General features: G+C 47.7%; 4 protein-coding genes across 5 annotated transcripts; 1 reads left to right on the top strand and 3 right to left on the bottom strand.

Annotated features, from left to right (window-relative positions):
- Positions 1 to 102: 102 nt before the first annotated feature.
- On the top strand, positions 103 to 3,776 carry heyl (hes related family bHLH transcription factor with YRPW motif like). Of its 2 annotated transcripts, XM_029167929.3 has the most exons (5): positions 107 to 534; positions 2,205 to 2,271; positions 2,355 to 2,438; positions 2,511 to 2,592; positions 2,675 to 3,776. In XM_029167929.3, the coding sequence occupies exons 1-5, from the start codon at positions 455 to 457 to the stop codon at positions 3,355 to 3,357; spliced, it is 996 nt and encodes a 331-aa protein (XP_029023762.1). In that variant the 5' UTR covers positions 107 to 454; the 3' UTR covers positions 3,358 to 3,776. The 2 variants fall into 2 exon arrangements, with proteins under 2 accessions (XP_040928913.1, XP_029023762.1); XM_041072979.2 differs by having other exon boundaries at positions 103 to 534; positions 2,355 to 2,592.
- A 1,915-nt stretch (positions 3,777 to 5,691) lies between these two features.
- LOC114865983 (coagulation factor XI-like) lies at positions 5,692 to 8,378 on the bottom strand. Its single transcript, XM_029167554.3, has 9 exons — positions 8,105 to 8,378; positions 7,846 to 8,002; positions 7,656 to 7,765; positions 7,400 to 7,562; positions 7,205 to 7,323; positions 6,979 to 7,111; positions 6,794 to 6,900; positions 6,551 to 6,710; positions 5,692 to 6,459 (listed from the first exon to the last, which is right to left on the bottom strand). Exons 1-9 carry the CDS (start codon positions 8,163 to 8,165, stop codon positions 6,357 to 6,359), a joined length of 1,113 nt encoding a protein of 370 aa, XP_029023387.1. The 5' UTR covers positions 8,166 to 8,378; the 3' UTR covers positions 5,692 to 6,356.
- A 2,084-nt stretch (positions 8,379 to 10,462) lies between these two features.
- LOC114865875 (glutathione S-transferase A-like) lies at positions 10,463 to 12,091 on the bottom strand. Its single transcript, XM_029167364.2, has 6 exons — positions 11,885 to 12,091; positions 11,745 to 11,810; positions 11,518 to 11,623; positions 10,992 to 11,110; positions 10,813 to 10,898; positions 10,463 to 10,726 (listed from the first exon to the last, which is right to left on the bottom strand). Exons 1-6 carry the CDS (start codon positions 12,050 to 12,052, stop codon positions 10,594 to 10,596), a joined length of 678 nt encoding a protein of 225 aa, XP_029023197.1. The 5' UTR covers positions 12,053 to 12,091; the 3' UTR covers positions 10,463 to 10,593.
- Positions 12,092 to 14,108: 2,017 nt separating this feature from the next.
- On the bottom strand, positions 14,109 to 15,973 carry LOC114865874 (glutathione S-transferase A-like). The gene is made up of 6 exons (XM_029167363.3): positions 15,756 to 15,973; positions 15,604 to 15,669; positions 15,383 to 15,488; positions 14,827 to 14,945; positions 14,668 to 14,753; positions 14,109 to 14,579 (listed from the first exon to the last, which is right to left on the bottom strand). The coding sequence occupies exons 1-6, from the start codon at positions 15,921 to 15,923 to the stop codon at positions 14,384 to 14,386; spliced, it is 741 nt and encodes a 246-aa protein (XP_029023196.1). The 5' UTR covers positions 15,924 to 15,973; the 3' UTR covers positions 14,109 to 14,383.

Here is a 15,973-nt window from a genome sequence, read left to right as displayed (position 1 = left end):
AGCTGAGGGCAGATTAAAGGATAGGAGGAGGGACAGGGAGAGAAGGCGGGGGAGCCAAAACTGGCAACCCTGAGCCCAACTGCAAAAGTTCTATTTTGTTATTGGTGACTGTGACAGAGAGAGGGAGCCAACAGGGGGAGAGAGAGAGAGAGAGAGAGAGAGAGAGAGAGAGAGAGAGAGAGAGAGACTATGATTGGATGCCAGCGATAGAGTAAAAGCGTAAAGCTGCTTGGAAGTTTTCTTAGTTGTCATGGGCCCTTGGGGGTCGATCAAGTGGCACCGCTGACTCACAGAGGACAGGCCCGCAGACACGTGAAGGAACAACAACTGTCAACGCGTAACTGAGGACCACACTCTTCCAAGAGACATCTCAAAATCCCCAGCAGCAGAGAGCGGGACCGAGAAGATCACCAAAAAGCCATTGGTCCAGAAAGTGAGCGAGGAAAAGGCAGAGATGAAGAGACCGCACGACTACAGCTCGCCCGACTCGGACACAGATGAGTTTATTGACGTGGGACAAGAAGACAGCTATTGGTGAGCATCTGATAACTGCACCCGAAAACCTAACAAACGGACGTGTGTCTAGAAATAGTCTGTAAAACTGACCTTCACAGCGAAATGCAGAAGTAATTTGACACATTGTTGCATCACACAATCCTGCTTTAAAGGACTACGGGAAAGTTTTAAGCTCTTGCAAACTGAAGGGATTCATAGAAGTTTCTTTTTTGGTTTACGTCTTTTTATTAAATCATAATCAAATACAAGGCCGCTGGCAGCACATTTCCTTCATTACAAATAAAGAAATATTCAATTGGTGAGCTTGGTTATTTCTGTCTGTGCTACTTATAGATTACACAGACGTCATATTTCTTACTTTTAACTGTCAGTAGCTAAAGAAATAAAAGTGACAGTTTAAAATGATGCGAGGCCTTTGTGACTGACAGAGGCCGAAGCCGCCAGCAGAGTCTGACACAGTATCAACTTAATGCATTTTATATAAACAGCAGGATGTTTTTAAGAGTATGGGTTGTGATTCAAAAATTACACTTCATTTATTAAATAATGAAATAGTTTTGTTAATGTAATAATTCTTTAAATAACTTTATTTTGAAATTGCAAGCACTTACCTAACCCTTACATACATTTCTTTCTATAATTCACATCATTTATTCGTAATTATTATAAAATAGCTTTTTCTCCTTTTATAATAAAGACAATAATCAAAAATAAGAAATTTAAAAATGTTGTTGTTATAGATATATAAATGACCAAATGAAACAGCAGGTGTTTAAAATTAATCAGAAAGCATGTGGAAGGAGGAAACTGGGAGATGCACAGTTTATATCTTATTTTTAAAAATGGATGAAAAGATTGGCATCAGCTTGTGTCAGACAGGAAATATTTGCCAAGCAACGCAGTGACAATTAACACTCCATTCCCACAAGCTCTCACGTCAAAGTCCGCTGGCTTCCTGTACGGAAATATGGATTAAAGGGAAGATCCTTTGGACGGTTTTAGTACCAGCGTGCGCACAGTTTACAAAAACACGTTCAAAGCATTATTGGTTACATCACACGCTCTCAGCCGCCAGCGACACTAAAGACGCTCTGCATAAATCAAATCTCCATGCGACGCGCAAATCCAAGACAGCGCCGTCTTTTCAAGTCGACCCCATCACACGCAAACCTAAACAAAAACACACACACACACAACTAGCGGCCTTCATGTTAAAAGCCTAATAGAAACGCAGTAAGTCTCCGATGGGGCGTCTGGAGGAGCTGACAGCCTCTTTCAGGCCTCGCAAACAAACACAGCCCGTATTGAGTGACTGGACCTCGGAGGAGCTCGGATCCCGTGCTGCACGTTGGAGCCCCACGCGAGCGCGCGGCGCCCCGAGGCTCTACAATCGTCTTTCTAAAAGGGCTTTCGCTCAGAAAGGAGAACAGCATGTCACTTCGCCGAGACGAACGTCCAGAAATGCATTAGGGCCAAAACGAAGCCATCCTCCTCATCTCCTGGGCGCTGCTGCGTCGCTCCGTGTCCAAAAATCAAATTAGATCGAGCGGGATGATGTGCCATCCCGCTCCTGTGTCATATTAGGGAGGGTAACCATAACAATATGCAGCAGAATCAAAGTCACCATGCTCTCGCTCTTCCCTGTGCCCCCGTCTCTGTCTTTTATTGGCTGCGTCTCCGCGGTGCAGCCCGGTCACAGGGTCCATGTCTCCTGGGAGCGCCTCGCAGGTCCTGGCCCGAAAGAAGAGACGAGGGGTGAGTGTGTCACAGCAGTGGGTCTCACGGTTCCGTGGTTCTGCCCGATGCTGACGGGCCCGCTGCTCGTCTCCCTTCCCCAGATCATAGAGAAGCGGCGCCGGGACCGCATCAACCACAGCCTGTCGGAGCTGCGGAGACTGGTGCCCAGTGCTTTCGAAAAACAGGTAGGTCGATGGGAAGCGGAGATGTCCCGTTGCGTTTCAGGGACAGGACTGAGTGAGGCTCGTCTCGTGCAGGGTTCCTCGAAGCTGGAGAAGGCGGAGATTCTGCAGATGACGGTGGACCACCTCAAACTGCTGCACGCCATGGGAGGAAAGGGTGAGACGTGAAACAGGTCGAATCGAATCGCGGCTCCGAGCGCGGGAGCTGTTTCTCACGATGGAACCCTTCTCTGTGCCAGGCTACTTCGACGCGCGGGCGCTAGCGGTCGACTACAGGACCCTGGGCTTCAGGGAGTGCGTCGGGGAGGTGGTCCGGTACCTCAGCTCCCTCGAGGGGGAGTCCACGGACCCTATAGGGGCCCGTCTGGTCTCCCACCTCTCCCACTGCGCCAGCGAGCTGGACCCCCTGCTGCTCCAGTCGGCCCCGGCCTCCGCCCTGCCTTTCCCTCCTTGGCCCTGGGCGTCCTTCCATCAGCTGTCCCCCGCCTCCCCCGCCTCCGCCTCACCCGCGTTCCCCGGCGGAAGACGGGACCTGGCCCTGCTGGGGAGCTACCCCTCGCCCGCCTCCCTGCGCCTCGGGCCCCTGGCCGGGTGCCAGCCGGGCGCCCCGCCGCTCCTGGCCCCCGCGGCCCTGGCCGGCGTCCACAGGGCGCCCTCCCTCGCCGCGTCCCCCTCCTTGGCCCCCTCCAGACCCACCCAGCCGTCCCCACACAGCGCCACCCGGGCCTCGCCTCTTCCCCTCCACACCCCTTCCTCTTCCTCCCCTTCCGCCTCCTCCTCCTCTACTCCAGCGTCCTCCGGGCCGCCTCAAGTCTCTTTCAGGCCCTTCGCTCCACTGGGGTCTCCCACAGCCCAGCGCAGGGGCTTGAGCGGATCGGCCAAGCCGGCAAACGGATGGGGAACTGAGATCGGAGCGTTCTGAGGTTCGGCTTCGGGTGCTCTTGCGTAAACAGAATGGACACGGGGGCGTCTGTGTGCGCTGTGTAGCAAACATGACCCCTCTGGAGAAAGACGGACTGAACCTCCAATGATCGTCTCAGCTTCGGAGACTCTAAGCCATATCAGACTATGGGGTTTGAATAATCACAAACAATCATGTAAAGGAAGAGAGGAGGAGTGGGAAAGAAAAGAAGGTCTGAATAAAATCCCGTTCATGATTTTGTTTGACAGATCCATATGGGAGCGTGTCCATCAGAGCCATATATATATGATAATGCTCAACAGAATGAAGTTGTGCTCTTGCTGATGTTTCAACTGTGATACGTGTGTGTTTGTTTTCCCAAAAGCCTTTATACATTTGATTTCAAAACAAAAGTTTCTATAAAGACTAAGTGCCTTCGCTTTGGTTTCTGTTGTGTTGCTTTCTGACTGGGATCCGCTATCAGTATGAAATGCTATCCCCTCATGCATATTGCCCGTGTCTGCAAACGCTGCCTGCATCTTCCCCAGCCGTAACCCCTCTGGTCTCTGAGCCGTCCTCGGCGACGGCTGATGGGAGCTGTGGTCTTGTGGCTGCAGAGGATAAACATGGTGGGAGCTGGTGATGTTTTTGGGATGCCGCGGCGGGGCAAACAGGCCCGTCGCTTCGCCCTCTAATTGGCCGTCGCCTGTAATTAGCCCTACCCTCGCATCGGCCGGCGCGTCCTCCTCCCCCTCCTTCCGCCGTCTCGCTGCCATTCTCTGGCTCCGATCTTGCGGCGCACCAGCGGATATCTCCTCTCCCTGTTTGTCTGCGCCACTGTCTCCTCAACAATGGACAGACAGTGGAGGGGAGCGCGACGGGGGGAGAGAGGGGGAGACAAGGGGGAGACATCTGAAGGGCTGCGGTCGGGTGACTGATTGGGCGTAGACGTTCAATAACAGGGTAGGAGGGAGGTGGGACACGGGGTTAGGAGGAGATGAGAGGGGTTTGGGGAGGTTTAAAAGGACGGGGAGGAAAATCGGTGTGAATCAGAGAGTGGGCCTTCGCGCGGAGGACGCGCCAGAAACCCCTGAGCGATGATGAATGACAGTTGCAAAGGGGTTGTTTCTCCCGAAGGTCAACATAATTATGCCGTGCTCCACCAAAACGGCTCCGCCGGGATGAAAGAGCGGCGAAGGGCCCTGCGTGTGTTTACTGCTCCGGAGCGCTTTGATCTACTTCAGGAGGCGACGTCTGTGGCCCCGCGCGCGCGCGCTCCACAACTGTGTGCGCTCCGCGGAGTGCGTATTGTTTATTCGAGCGAGCGTGCTGGTGTGCGATTTCGCCAGCTTCATGCGTCCGCTGCCCTCCCTGTGTGTTTGTCCGTGCCTCGCTGAGTGTTTTGTTTATGTGGTGTTGGGTGCACACATGACTCTGTGCCACGCGTGCGTGCGTGCGTGTGTGGGTGTGTGTGTGTGAGTAATGTCAGTCTCCAGGGCTGGCGTCAGGACTGAACCGCGGTGGCGGCGTGGCTCTCGTGCGAGGCTGGCCAGCGGTCGGACGGACGGTACGGTGGTGGAATGTTTGCGGAGGGTGCGTACGACACACACACACGCACACACACACACACACACACACACACACACACACACACACACACACACACACACACACACACACACACACACACACACACACACAGCCTGGCTGGCACTATTCTAGCCTCTGAGTGGAGGAGCCAGAGTCACCACCACAGCTTCCAGGAAGGACGACCACAGTCACACTGCGTTGGGTTTCCCACGGGGGAGGGGAGGCTGGCGACAGCAGCGGAGATGGATGGAAGGGAACGGGGGAGAAAGTCCTGCAGGAGGGAAGTGCTGTGTGCGATGGCGAGGGAGCGAGGAAGGCAGAGCGAGGCTGTGGTTCACGCTGAATCAGGAAAAGAGGAGGGTTCAGTATGTGGAGGGGCCGGAGGGCAGAATTGAGAAAAAAGCATTTTAAAATGAGTAAATAACTTCACTGGCACATTAGCGATGAAAACTGTGTGATTCTTAAAAGATCTGGGAACAGAGCTGAGGAAAATGACCTCAAAAGTCATGTATTGCTGTAGGTTAGTTAATCATTGATTCTTCAAAGCCACAATGCTGAACTAGTAACATTATACAGTACTTTAAAAGCATCCATGTAATAAGATATGCGCTTGTTTGCAATAGTATTAAAAAGGGATTAAACCCTCCGCTTACTAAAGCAATGAAATAGTGACTTAATACCGCCCTCTCGTGGTCACTGATTAAAATACAAAGGTTCTGCAATTTTTTTTACTTAATTAATACAATGAAAACGAATCATCAGGAATCATGGGACATATCTTGTATGCTTTAATTCATGTTCTTAACCAAAATACAACATTTCTGTGACACATAAATGCTAAAACAATGCAGTTCAGTGACATCTGCTGCTAAAACTAAAATGTAGAATTTAGTTTTATTCTAAATTCTTTTATATTTATTAGAAAAGATTTATTCTGAAAGCAACACAAGCTAATAAAAAAGCACTTTGCTTGAAAGGATCTGTGAAACAGTCACGTGTCTGCGCTGTTTTACAGTCTGTCCTGTTGTTTGCAACTGGGTGGGATCGGACACCCATCTTACTGATACTTCCACACTTTTGAATGACATTCACCTGTATTATAGAGTCAACACAGCAACATCTCAGCTGACTTCACCAACTGTAAATGTAAATTGTTCCATCCCCATATGTTTCACAGATTGTGGTATTGGATTAGTACAGTATGTGCCCTGTAAATAATTAACACACACATAGAACATTCTGCAGCTTCCTGTTCCTGAAGGCTGAGTGAAGAACAGGATGTTACAGAGATTTGTCTCTTGTGGTTTTTACTCAATAGTTCACAGTTGGATTATGTCAAAGGAGTGTGCGTGCGCGCAATATAAACCTGTCCACAGAAAATCATTACGGACATGTTTGTTTATTTGCAGTCCCTTGTTTTTTGGACCCGTCTACAGGCAGCTCCTCAGGGAGAAACCAGACACGACATTGTTGGCTTTGTTCACTTGAGGAGGAGCAGGAGCGGTGATGGAGCGCTTCAGAAAGCAGCGGCGCCTAGGACACAAACACCTGCTGTCAGACTCGAGTTTTGTTTTATTCTGAAGAATGACCGTATTTGTAAGAATGATTCGTGTCTAGGCTGTACCTGAAGTCTGGCAGGTCGAAGGCGTCGGTGGTAAAAGTGTAGAACAGACAGTTAGGATCTGCAGTGCACGTCCTCTGACACGTGTCGGCGTCGTCCATGGGCTCATTGCGAAGGTCCGAACCTTGGAAATCTACTCCTTCGAGCGCCTGCTTCAGCCAGGCTGAATTAGACACAGCATAACATCAGTTATGAAGTGGGTTTCAGGTGGTTTGTGACAGTCTAGCGGTGATGGTCAGTGCGTACCATTGTTCAGGTTACAGAAGTGAGCCGGGATCCCAGATGTTACTCCCTCTTGGCTTTGGGTCACCAGTTCAGCTGGATTGTTCTTCAGGTGACACCTGAAGCTATTACTGGATGAAAAAACATGAGTTGAGCAGATGTGACTGAGGAATATAAGCGTTTTGTGTGTGCATTTGTGTTCTACAAACCTGACGTATGAGAAGTAGGTGCAGCGTGGACGGACGGAGCACAGCGCCAGGCAGTGCTGAGGCGACGCTGCAGGGAGGGTCTCGAGATCGTTTCCTGGGATGTCAGTACTTGGAAACAGCTGTCCGTCGCAGGCTGGACAACACACACATAGGTATGAATGCACATAGATATGAATGCATGAATGCACAGGCTGGATGCTTCTGTAGCGCTGCTGTTTTTTCTCACCTGGTTGGAAGAATTCAGTTATTTGTATCGTCTCGGAGAATCCAGAAATGACACCGGCCTTTCTCTCCACTTCAGGAATCCTTGGCGCCGTCAAGCTGAATTTGAGGTGACACCGGAACCTGCGGGCAACAAGTCAGCGTCGGCCTGCTCGCGAGGAATCACGTCCACCGCTCCGCTCTACAGACCACGTCTTACCTGATATTCTCTGGCGCGAAGGCCCCGTTTGCAAAGGTGAAGAACTGGCACGCGGGGTCCTGGGTGCAGGCTCTCTGACACTCCTCAGCGTCTGCTGTGAACAAGGCGCTGTAGTCTGCGCCCAAGAAGTCCACGTTCTGGTACACATCAGACAGACATGGTCCTGGCAGATCGACAGAGGACAGAACGCAAGCAGTGTCACCAATACTTCAAAATGCGTCTCCTTAAATGAGGCTTAAAATGAGTGAGTCCATACTTGGGTCTGGGTTGCAGAGCTTGAGAGAAAAGCCAGAGGTGACGCCTTGTTGTGGGGTCTGTGCGCTGGGCCTCCCAGACGGGTCGGACTTCAGGAGGCAGTGGAAAACACTGCAGAGAGAGAGAGAGAAGGAGGTTTATGTCAGGATGTATTTTTGTCAAGTTTTTATTTACATATTATTGGTTCGCACCGGTCGTCTCCGGTCCAGTCAGCGCGGAGGAAGCTGAAGAAGAGGCAGGAGGGATGCTGGGTGCACAGCAGCTGACAGTGCTTCGCATCGGGGGAGAAGAGAGACGCGATGTCAGACCCGGGAAAGTCCACATTCTCCTGTAACGGCTCAACACATTCTGAAGGAATGAGCAGAACAAAGGCGTGTTACATGAGCACAGTGGAACGTCCTCCCACTTACAACTAGGAACTAGAATCACAACATGGAGTGTGTTTCTCACCCTGACTGAAGGAGACGCGGCCGAGGGAGAGCAGAGCCAACAGAACCAAAGAGATCCGCATCTTCTCAGCTTATGTCCAGCAGACGAAGTGAGGCTGAAAGGAAGCGCAGCTGAAGATAAAGAGGTGTCGCCCCAAACAGAAGGTTTCGCAACCAGTTTGTTCACGGGCAGTTTTGTGCAACTGATTATTGTCAACCTCAGAGAAAGTTAAAGGAACAGACATCTGAATGAACACTGATCAGGATTTGGAAGAGCAAACATCCTGTGTCAGAGTTTGGATTAGATTAGAGTTTAGTTGCCATTGAGGCTGACTTTTCCTAATGCTAACTGCTTCCTCTTCTTTTGTTGTGCAGTGATTTAGTTTAGCTGTTCAGTTTCAGCAAATTAGGCAACACACATATTATAAAGGCTGAAATGCTGTTCTTATTTCTACATGTGCACGAAAGTGAGGAAAGCGTCATTGTTGTGAAACTGTGGATTCACACTTTTCAGGTCAAAATATTGAGTCCAGTGTGCAAACTGAAGGTAAACCTTACACAATAACTGAATAAAGAACAGGAAGTGGTTGATGTCGCAAAAATTTATTTTCCTAGTTTGTGTAGTTTTCACTTAAAGGGTGTTTCATAACAGTAGCCCATAGTTCCTCTTAGTTTAGGAATATGAGCAAAAGTAAAAGCCAATCTTCTTAAAACTATGTCGGTAAAAATGTAGATATTTGTTTAAGAGATTTTCAACAAAGTAATGAGGTCTACAGGTTCTTCTTTTATCCTGTTGCCATTTATTACTGAATCTAATGTGACGTCCACAAAAAGATTCAATGGTGTAAATTCTAATAAATTTAGACACAATATAATCAATATATTTCTTGCTGTTTTGGCTGCAATTTACTCCAGAGTCTGAGACATATTAACTAACATTATACTGTCACCCTAAAGCAATAAAATATATAATGCAGAGTGCATTATATATTTTATTGCTGTTGTGTGGTATAGTTTATTAGTGCTTTATATATTTTCTCATTTCTTCCACTTATTATTATTGTTTTTTCTTTAACCTTCATTTTCTTTTAACCTTTGCGGGGGAGGGGTTTGTGCTGCATTTTTATATGTGAAAAGTGCAATATAAATAAAAATTGATTGACTTTAAAACCGTGATGCACTGCCCCCTAGCGGCTAAAGACCACGTCACACGATGTCACATGTACTGTAAATGAGTTACCTAAACATGAAAGTATTCATATTGTTTATTTAAAAGGGATTTTTTTTGTAGTTCTTTTGACGTTAAGATGATGTCATTGAACTGAACATAACAGGTGCCAACAGCTAGAACTGAACAGTCAGTAGACCCTCCTACTGACCTTTAGGGGAATAAAACTAACTTCAGCAGGTGTCCCACTAATGTTCACATATATGGACAGGTTTTTCTCACTGGATCAATTCTGTTTTTTTTTTTTTCAATTTAGACGATGTCCTTCACAGAATGCACTCAACTTGGAGCCCTGCTCTCTTGCAGTAGATGTGGTCCTGGAGATGATGAGGCTTCACATCATTTGGACTTTGGACATTTGTCTAGACAAGTGGATTATTATAGAAAGATTACTGTCTCTGAGTCTTTCAGCAGTTTCATCTAGTTTTGACAACTGTGTGTGTGTGTGCGTGGATCGCTGTAGTAACGGCCCCTCAGAGAAACTAGATACTGTACATTGTACACCACTGTACACTGTACAACATTGTTCGGGGCAGTAACATTAGGAGGAGCACACACAATAGTGACACTGTTTTGACAAGAGCATAACCTGGGATGCGAACAACAGCATCTTTAATTAAGCAGAACAAAGACATGCTGGTTTACAATGGACTCGCTACTGACGCTGCCACACCTGACCCTGCAAGTTGTTCTAGTGATGATCCATCAAGCAAATGAAATATAATCACCAGAAAAGCCTAATTAAAAATTACTGACTCCATTTGACTTTTTTTGTCATGCAAATTGTCAGTAAAAAAGTTTCCTAAAGCATTTTTCCATAGATCTGTAACTTTCTAGTTTTCTAGTTTTGTACTGCAGATATTTATCATAATTTTATGTATACAGTACCTGTCTGCACAGTTCTTTTAGGTTATTAGTCATGGATATTCTGATAATGGATAAAGGACTTGTGATATGTAAATAGAAGGTATAGAACAAATTCCTCTCAGTGGGATTTGATGAATCGCGGTTTGTGTAAGAAGGTTTAGGTGTTCGACCCATAAGCCCAGAACAGATGACCCAGGTCATCAGCAGAGTCAGGCAACGATAGAACTGACTCTGAACCAGCGATGAGGTTTGGTGCGAACTGATCTCAGTAAGTAACTCAGCAAGTGGAAAGAAATCTTTTTTATTGAACATCGCAAGTCATCAAACCAAACAAGAGCCAATGCGCATTTCTTACATTTAAGTCAAATAAAGGAGTAGTTTCACATTAAAAGCAACAGTTAAAGAGTGTTTGACTCTCAGATGCCTTTCAGCACGTCTTGTCCCTGGGGGTTCTCCAGCCAGGTTGGAGGCCAGGTGGTTTTGATGCTGGGTCTGTTCTTCAGGGAGTTGTAGTACGCTGCTAGGTTAGGGTAGCGCTTCTCACATAACCTGCACAAAGGGGAGGGCGTTACACACACTCACACACACGCGTTCTGTTGTTGTGCTGAGTCAGCTGAATTCTTCACTCGTCTTACCCATTGTGAAAAAGGTAAGCGACGTTTGGAAAAACAGTCACGTCGGCCAGCGTGAAGTCCTTTCCCGCTAGGAACGGGCCCGGTCCCTGGAAAGCAAAGAGCAATGGAGTCGGATCACATTAGGAACACGTGGACCTAGAGAAATACACATAAAACACCCAGGCTGCGGCGTCGCCCACCTTCTGCAGGTACCCCTCCCACAGCTGGAGCTCAGCCGTCAGGGCCTCTCTGTTCCTCTTCACAGCAGAGTCGTGTCTCTCGCCCTCTGGGACCTTCCAGGTGTAGTAGAGAACGTCAGCTGCAAAATGTCAACAAGTGGAATTCAGACCCGCTGCCACGTCCACTCCCACTTCCTTCCTGGCTCCAGTATGCAGACTGGGGTTGCATAACAGAGCGTGCACAGCAGAAGTTGCTCGGCCGAGTTCAGAGCAACCAGTCTGAGCATGTGATCCTCACATGTGCACATCACTACTTACATGTAATGCACTGGGCTTAATTAGGTGAACACACAGCTCATTAGTGCAGGGTGTGAGTCTGAACCACCATGTCTACTGGGGGTCAGAGTTCCTCTAAGGAAACCCACTATGTTGATGTTGCCAAGTGCAATACACTTCAAAGTCCCAAAGGCAGATCTGCTGAGTCATCGTGTTATTACTGGGAGAAAAGCAAAGAATGAAAAGGCCTCAGAGTCCTCTGTCTACATACCCAGCTTCTGCAGCATTGTTTGGCCTTCGAACATGCGCTGGTACAGCCGCGCCTGTGCTGCACCGCAGTCTGGGAGCAGCTTGGTTCCCTGGGACTTGAACTCGTTCTGTGGGAAAGAGCAACAACGGAACAATGCACGCGGCTCCGGTTTCAGCCTGTCTGCTCCCAGTGGGCGTCATAAAACATTTACGAAGGGAGAGTTCAAGCGGCTCGGCCAAAGTTCCCACCTCCAAGTAGCAGCAGGCGCCGATGGACTCGTTGATGATACGGTCCCCGTGTTTAAATGAAGGCAGCTTGAAGGAAAAAGCAAACTCTTTGTTACTCGAGTCGTGGGGGAACGCGTAGAGCGCGCTCGCAGCGACCTCACCTGACCCCTGGGGTTCATGTCCAGGACCTGCTGCGATTTGTGCTCCATCTTCTGGAAGGAGAGCATCACGCTGTTGTAGCCCTGCAGGTCCTTCTCCTCCAGAGCGATCTGTATCTTCCAGCAGGGGGGCGAGCCGGAGCCCCACAGCAGAGTCATATCCTTGGCCATGGCTTGAGACGGGAGCAGCTGCAGCGAGCCGTAGAGGAGAATTAGACGACATGCAGCAGTGCAGCGAGCCGTAGAGGAGGAATGTGAGAAGAGAGGTGGAGAGGGAAGCTGTGGCCCAGCAGGTTTTGTAACGGCTGCCACTCCTCCCTCACCCGGATTGGTTGGAGGACGTCCATTGTGAATGATCACAAAGGTTCTGTGACTTCTTCCCCTGGTGTTATAGATCTTTAGGTTCTGCACAGAAAGTCAGTCAGTCATTTTAAAGTGCAAAATGTTATTAATATTTCCAGGTTTACACGAAAATAGCCTTCTAGCTCTGTGTAGTGGTTGCTTCGCATGTCAGGGTTATTACTAACAACCCCCCCCCCCCACCACACACACACACACCACCACCACCAATAAATTTAGATTTGCAGAGTTCCTGTTGCATGTGCACCGCTGAATCTTGAAAACTCACAGTGACTCAGCACTTTTCTGAACACTTTGAACTGTGAACATATTTGAGCCGTTGCCATTGTCAACATTGGGTGAAATAGACCATGTGACGAGTGAATGAATCCCCACACTGTCCTATAGTCAATACTGTCCAAACCAGGGATCTACTCCTTCATCTGCAGTGGCCTTTAAATGTTAGAACCACAAATCACATGGAAATCATGCGTATTTTTACCCTGCACCCTCTGACACTACGTTCAGCTGCAGACCATTATGTGTCTGACAGCAATTCTGCAGGATTTCAACATCAGTCATGGACACATGCAGCATTTAGTGCAGCCTGATTACAATACGTTCATGAAACATTAACTTTCCATCAAATTCTGCCAGTGTTTTCACCACTTTTTGTGTTGATGATTAACACGCATTTGTTGCTTTGATTCTTCATTTGATCATTTACCAGTTTTTTCACTGCTACTAATTTGACTTTGCTGGACGTTAGCTTTTATTTTTATAATATTACCAGTGACTCTCATTGAACTGCTGGAACTCCACCAGTGAAGCTGCTGAGTGAACAAAGGTTCCAGCGTCCAGGTTTCAACTTTGCTGATATTTTTTAAAGCTTTTATTTTGATACGCTCAAGTCCATTAGTGAGTGAGAACTTGTTTTGAACTTATTTTTCCTGTAATCAGTTTGATTCCTAGAAATTAATTAGACATTTAAAGTAGTTTATCAATAGAATATGAGCTATTACTAAAAACACACAGTAGTAAAATATAATGCAAATCTTGCGTCAGTGACTATATGCAAAGTTACTATGAAGTATAAGGTCTTTAGTTTAAGCAACTGAATGGTCACGTCATCCAGACAATAAAACATATTTATCACGTCTTTAAAGAGACATACATTTTCTATAAAGCTCTAACCAACTTCACATGATGTACTGGTTGAACTGGTTTTATGCAGCGATGCGTTCACTGCCTTTGTGAGCAGCTAACAACAGAAACTGTCCAAACCTGACCCTGTTAACATGGAGTTATTCAGTCTATGATCTAACTGTAGATCCATTAGGCCATTTTACAAAGCAGTGTGTCTAGTTTAAAGTCTACAGGACATGTTGACTGATGGATGAGGTTCCTAAACAGCAAACATTGTTTGAATCCTTTTTTTTTGTAAGATTTTCAATAGTGATTCTTTATAGCACAATATTGCATCCAGGATCATTATGCCAAGCTATTAAATTGATATCTGATCTGATTTCCACTGTTTTTGTATTTAAGTATAGGTACATGACTGACCGGTGCAACTTGTTGCCCAGATGTGTCCTATAAAATCCAAACAGGGAGTAGCACTAAATATCTGTACTTGGTTCTAACCGTTTGGAACATCCCAAAGAAGAAATGAATGCACAGTAGGTAACGGTTAGAAGAGACTGGATACTCATCACTATGATGAACCACTGGAGCTGAGCCGTGGCTCCAAAAGCAACTCAAACACAAGACTACAGCCTAAAATATACAAAAAAGCATGTACCCGGTAGGCATCAGCAAACCTGCACTCAGTACCATATGTGTTGGTCTTTTACATGTAAAGATGGTGGATAATAAGGGCAATTCACTCTTTTGTAAATGTTATTTTTTTTATTGAGGTTAACAAGTGGTTGGTGTTACAAAAGGACACGAAGACAAGGAAGCAGACAACATTTCCACTGGAAGTCATGGAATCTCAATAAGTCTAATAATTTAGCTCTGGAGGTGGAGGCACATCTGATCCACTCACGGTAGGCGTCTTTATTAGGCCCCATGTTTGACATCTGGCCCAGAGCTGGTCCCATGTGGTCTTCTCAACTCCGGTTGCGTCATTACAAACAGCATTTTTCCCTCATTTTCACTCCATTAAAGCAGAGGGTTGCAAAAGCAGTTTCGGATTACACAATGTGAAAAACTGGGTGTGTTTGACTCAAAGTCTTTCAGCATGTCCATTCCCTGGGGGTTCTCCAGCCAGGTTGGAGGCCAGGTGGCCTTGATGCTGGGCCTGTCCTTCAGGGAGTTGTAGTACGTTGCCAGGTTAGGGTAGCGCTTCTCACATAACCTGCACAGAAGAAAATCCCATCATATAGATTAACCAAGTAAGGATTTTTGTGTTTAGGTGAAATGTTTCTACTTGTAGAGCGCTTTACCCGAAACGGAAGAGAAAGGCGATGTTTGGATAAACGGTCACATCAGCCAGTGAGAAGTCCTTCCCTGCCAGGAACGGGCCTGGTCCCTGGAAAAACAACAGTGTTAGGTCCCATCTAAGAGCACATGACACTGCAGTCACCAGCCAGGTCTGTATTTACAGTCTTCAGGTATCCCTCCCACAGCTTGAGCTCAGCGGTCAGGGCCTCGGCGTTCCTCTTCACAGCAGAGTCGTGTCGTTCATCCTCTGGGACCCTCCAGGTGTACGCCACAACATCCACTAGGAAACAAAAATGCAACAAGCCAAGTCAGTTCAGTTCAGTTCTTTGCCCCATAAAATAAAAAGGTCTCATGACTGAGTCTAGTCTGAGAATAAGATCCCTCCAAGGATCACATGACCACCGGGTCTGAGGGGCCACGTGCAGCGCACACGCTCAATGCACTGGGCTTAATTAGGTGAACACACAGCTCATTAGTGCAGGGTGCACGTCTACTGGGGAGACTGACTAAAGACACAGAGGCAGGTTGAAGTCTGATGTTGCCAAGTGCAATATATTTCACAGTCCCAGAGGCGGATCTGCTGAGTCATCGTGTTATTACTGGGAGAAAAGCAACGTTTTAAGCACAGCTGGGGCGGTGATCTGACCCGTCGCCCCGCATTTACAACTTGAGCAGCAACTTCACAAACACTCCCTCCAGCTTCGCACGTTGACGTACTTATCTTCTGTTGCATCGTTTGGGCTTCAAACATGCGCTGGTACATGCGCGCCTGCGCGCGGCCGCAGTCCGGCACCAGCTTGTTTCCCTGGGACTTGAACTCGCTCTGTCGTTGGGAGACGTGAAAAACAATAACGATCGTGAAACAATGCGCTCAGCTCCGGTTTCTCCTCCGCGTTTAACCGGAGTCGAGTTCAACCTTCAGTTCAACCTTACTGTACCTCCAAGTACATGCAGATGCCGTAGGACTCATTGACGACACGGTCCTTGTGTTTGAATGCAGGAAGCTTTGAATAAAGAACACGCGTGTTATTTAAACGAAAGCGCATTTGTGCACATTTTGCGATTGCGCGAGTCAACTGCGCGAGCGTACCTGCCCCCTGGGGTTAATGTCGAGCACCTGCTGCGACTTGTGCTCCTTCTTGTCGAAGGACAGCAACACGCTGTTGTAGCCCTGCAGGTTCTTCTCGTGCAGCGCGATCAGCGCCTTCCAGCAGGGGGGAGAGCCGGAGCCCCACATCACGGTGATATCCTGGGCCATGGTTTCACAGGGAGCAGCTGCAGCGAGCGAGCGGAGTGCGGCTCAGACGC

The sequence above is a fragment of the Betta splendens genome, chromosome 11 (genome assembly GCF_900634795.4).
Source record: "Betta splendens chromosome 11, fBetSpl5.4, whole genome shotgun sequence".
Classification (NCBI taxonomy): domain Eukaryota; kingdom Metazoa; phylum Chordata; class Actinopteri; order Anabantiformes; family Osphronemidae; genus Betta; species Betta splendens.
This window is presented reverse-complemented; position numbering and strand designations above follow the sequence as displayed.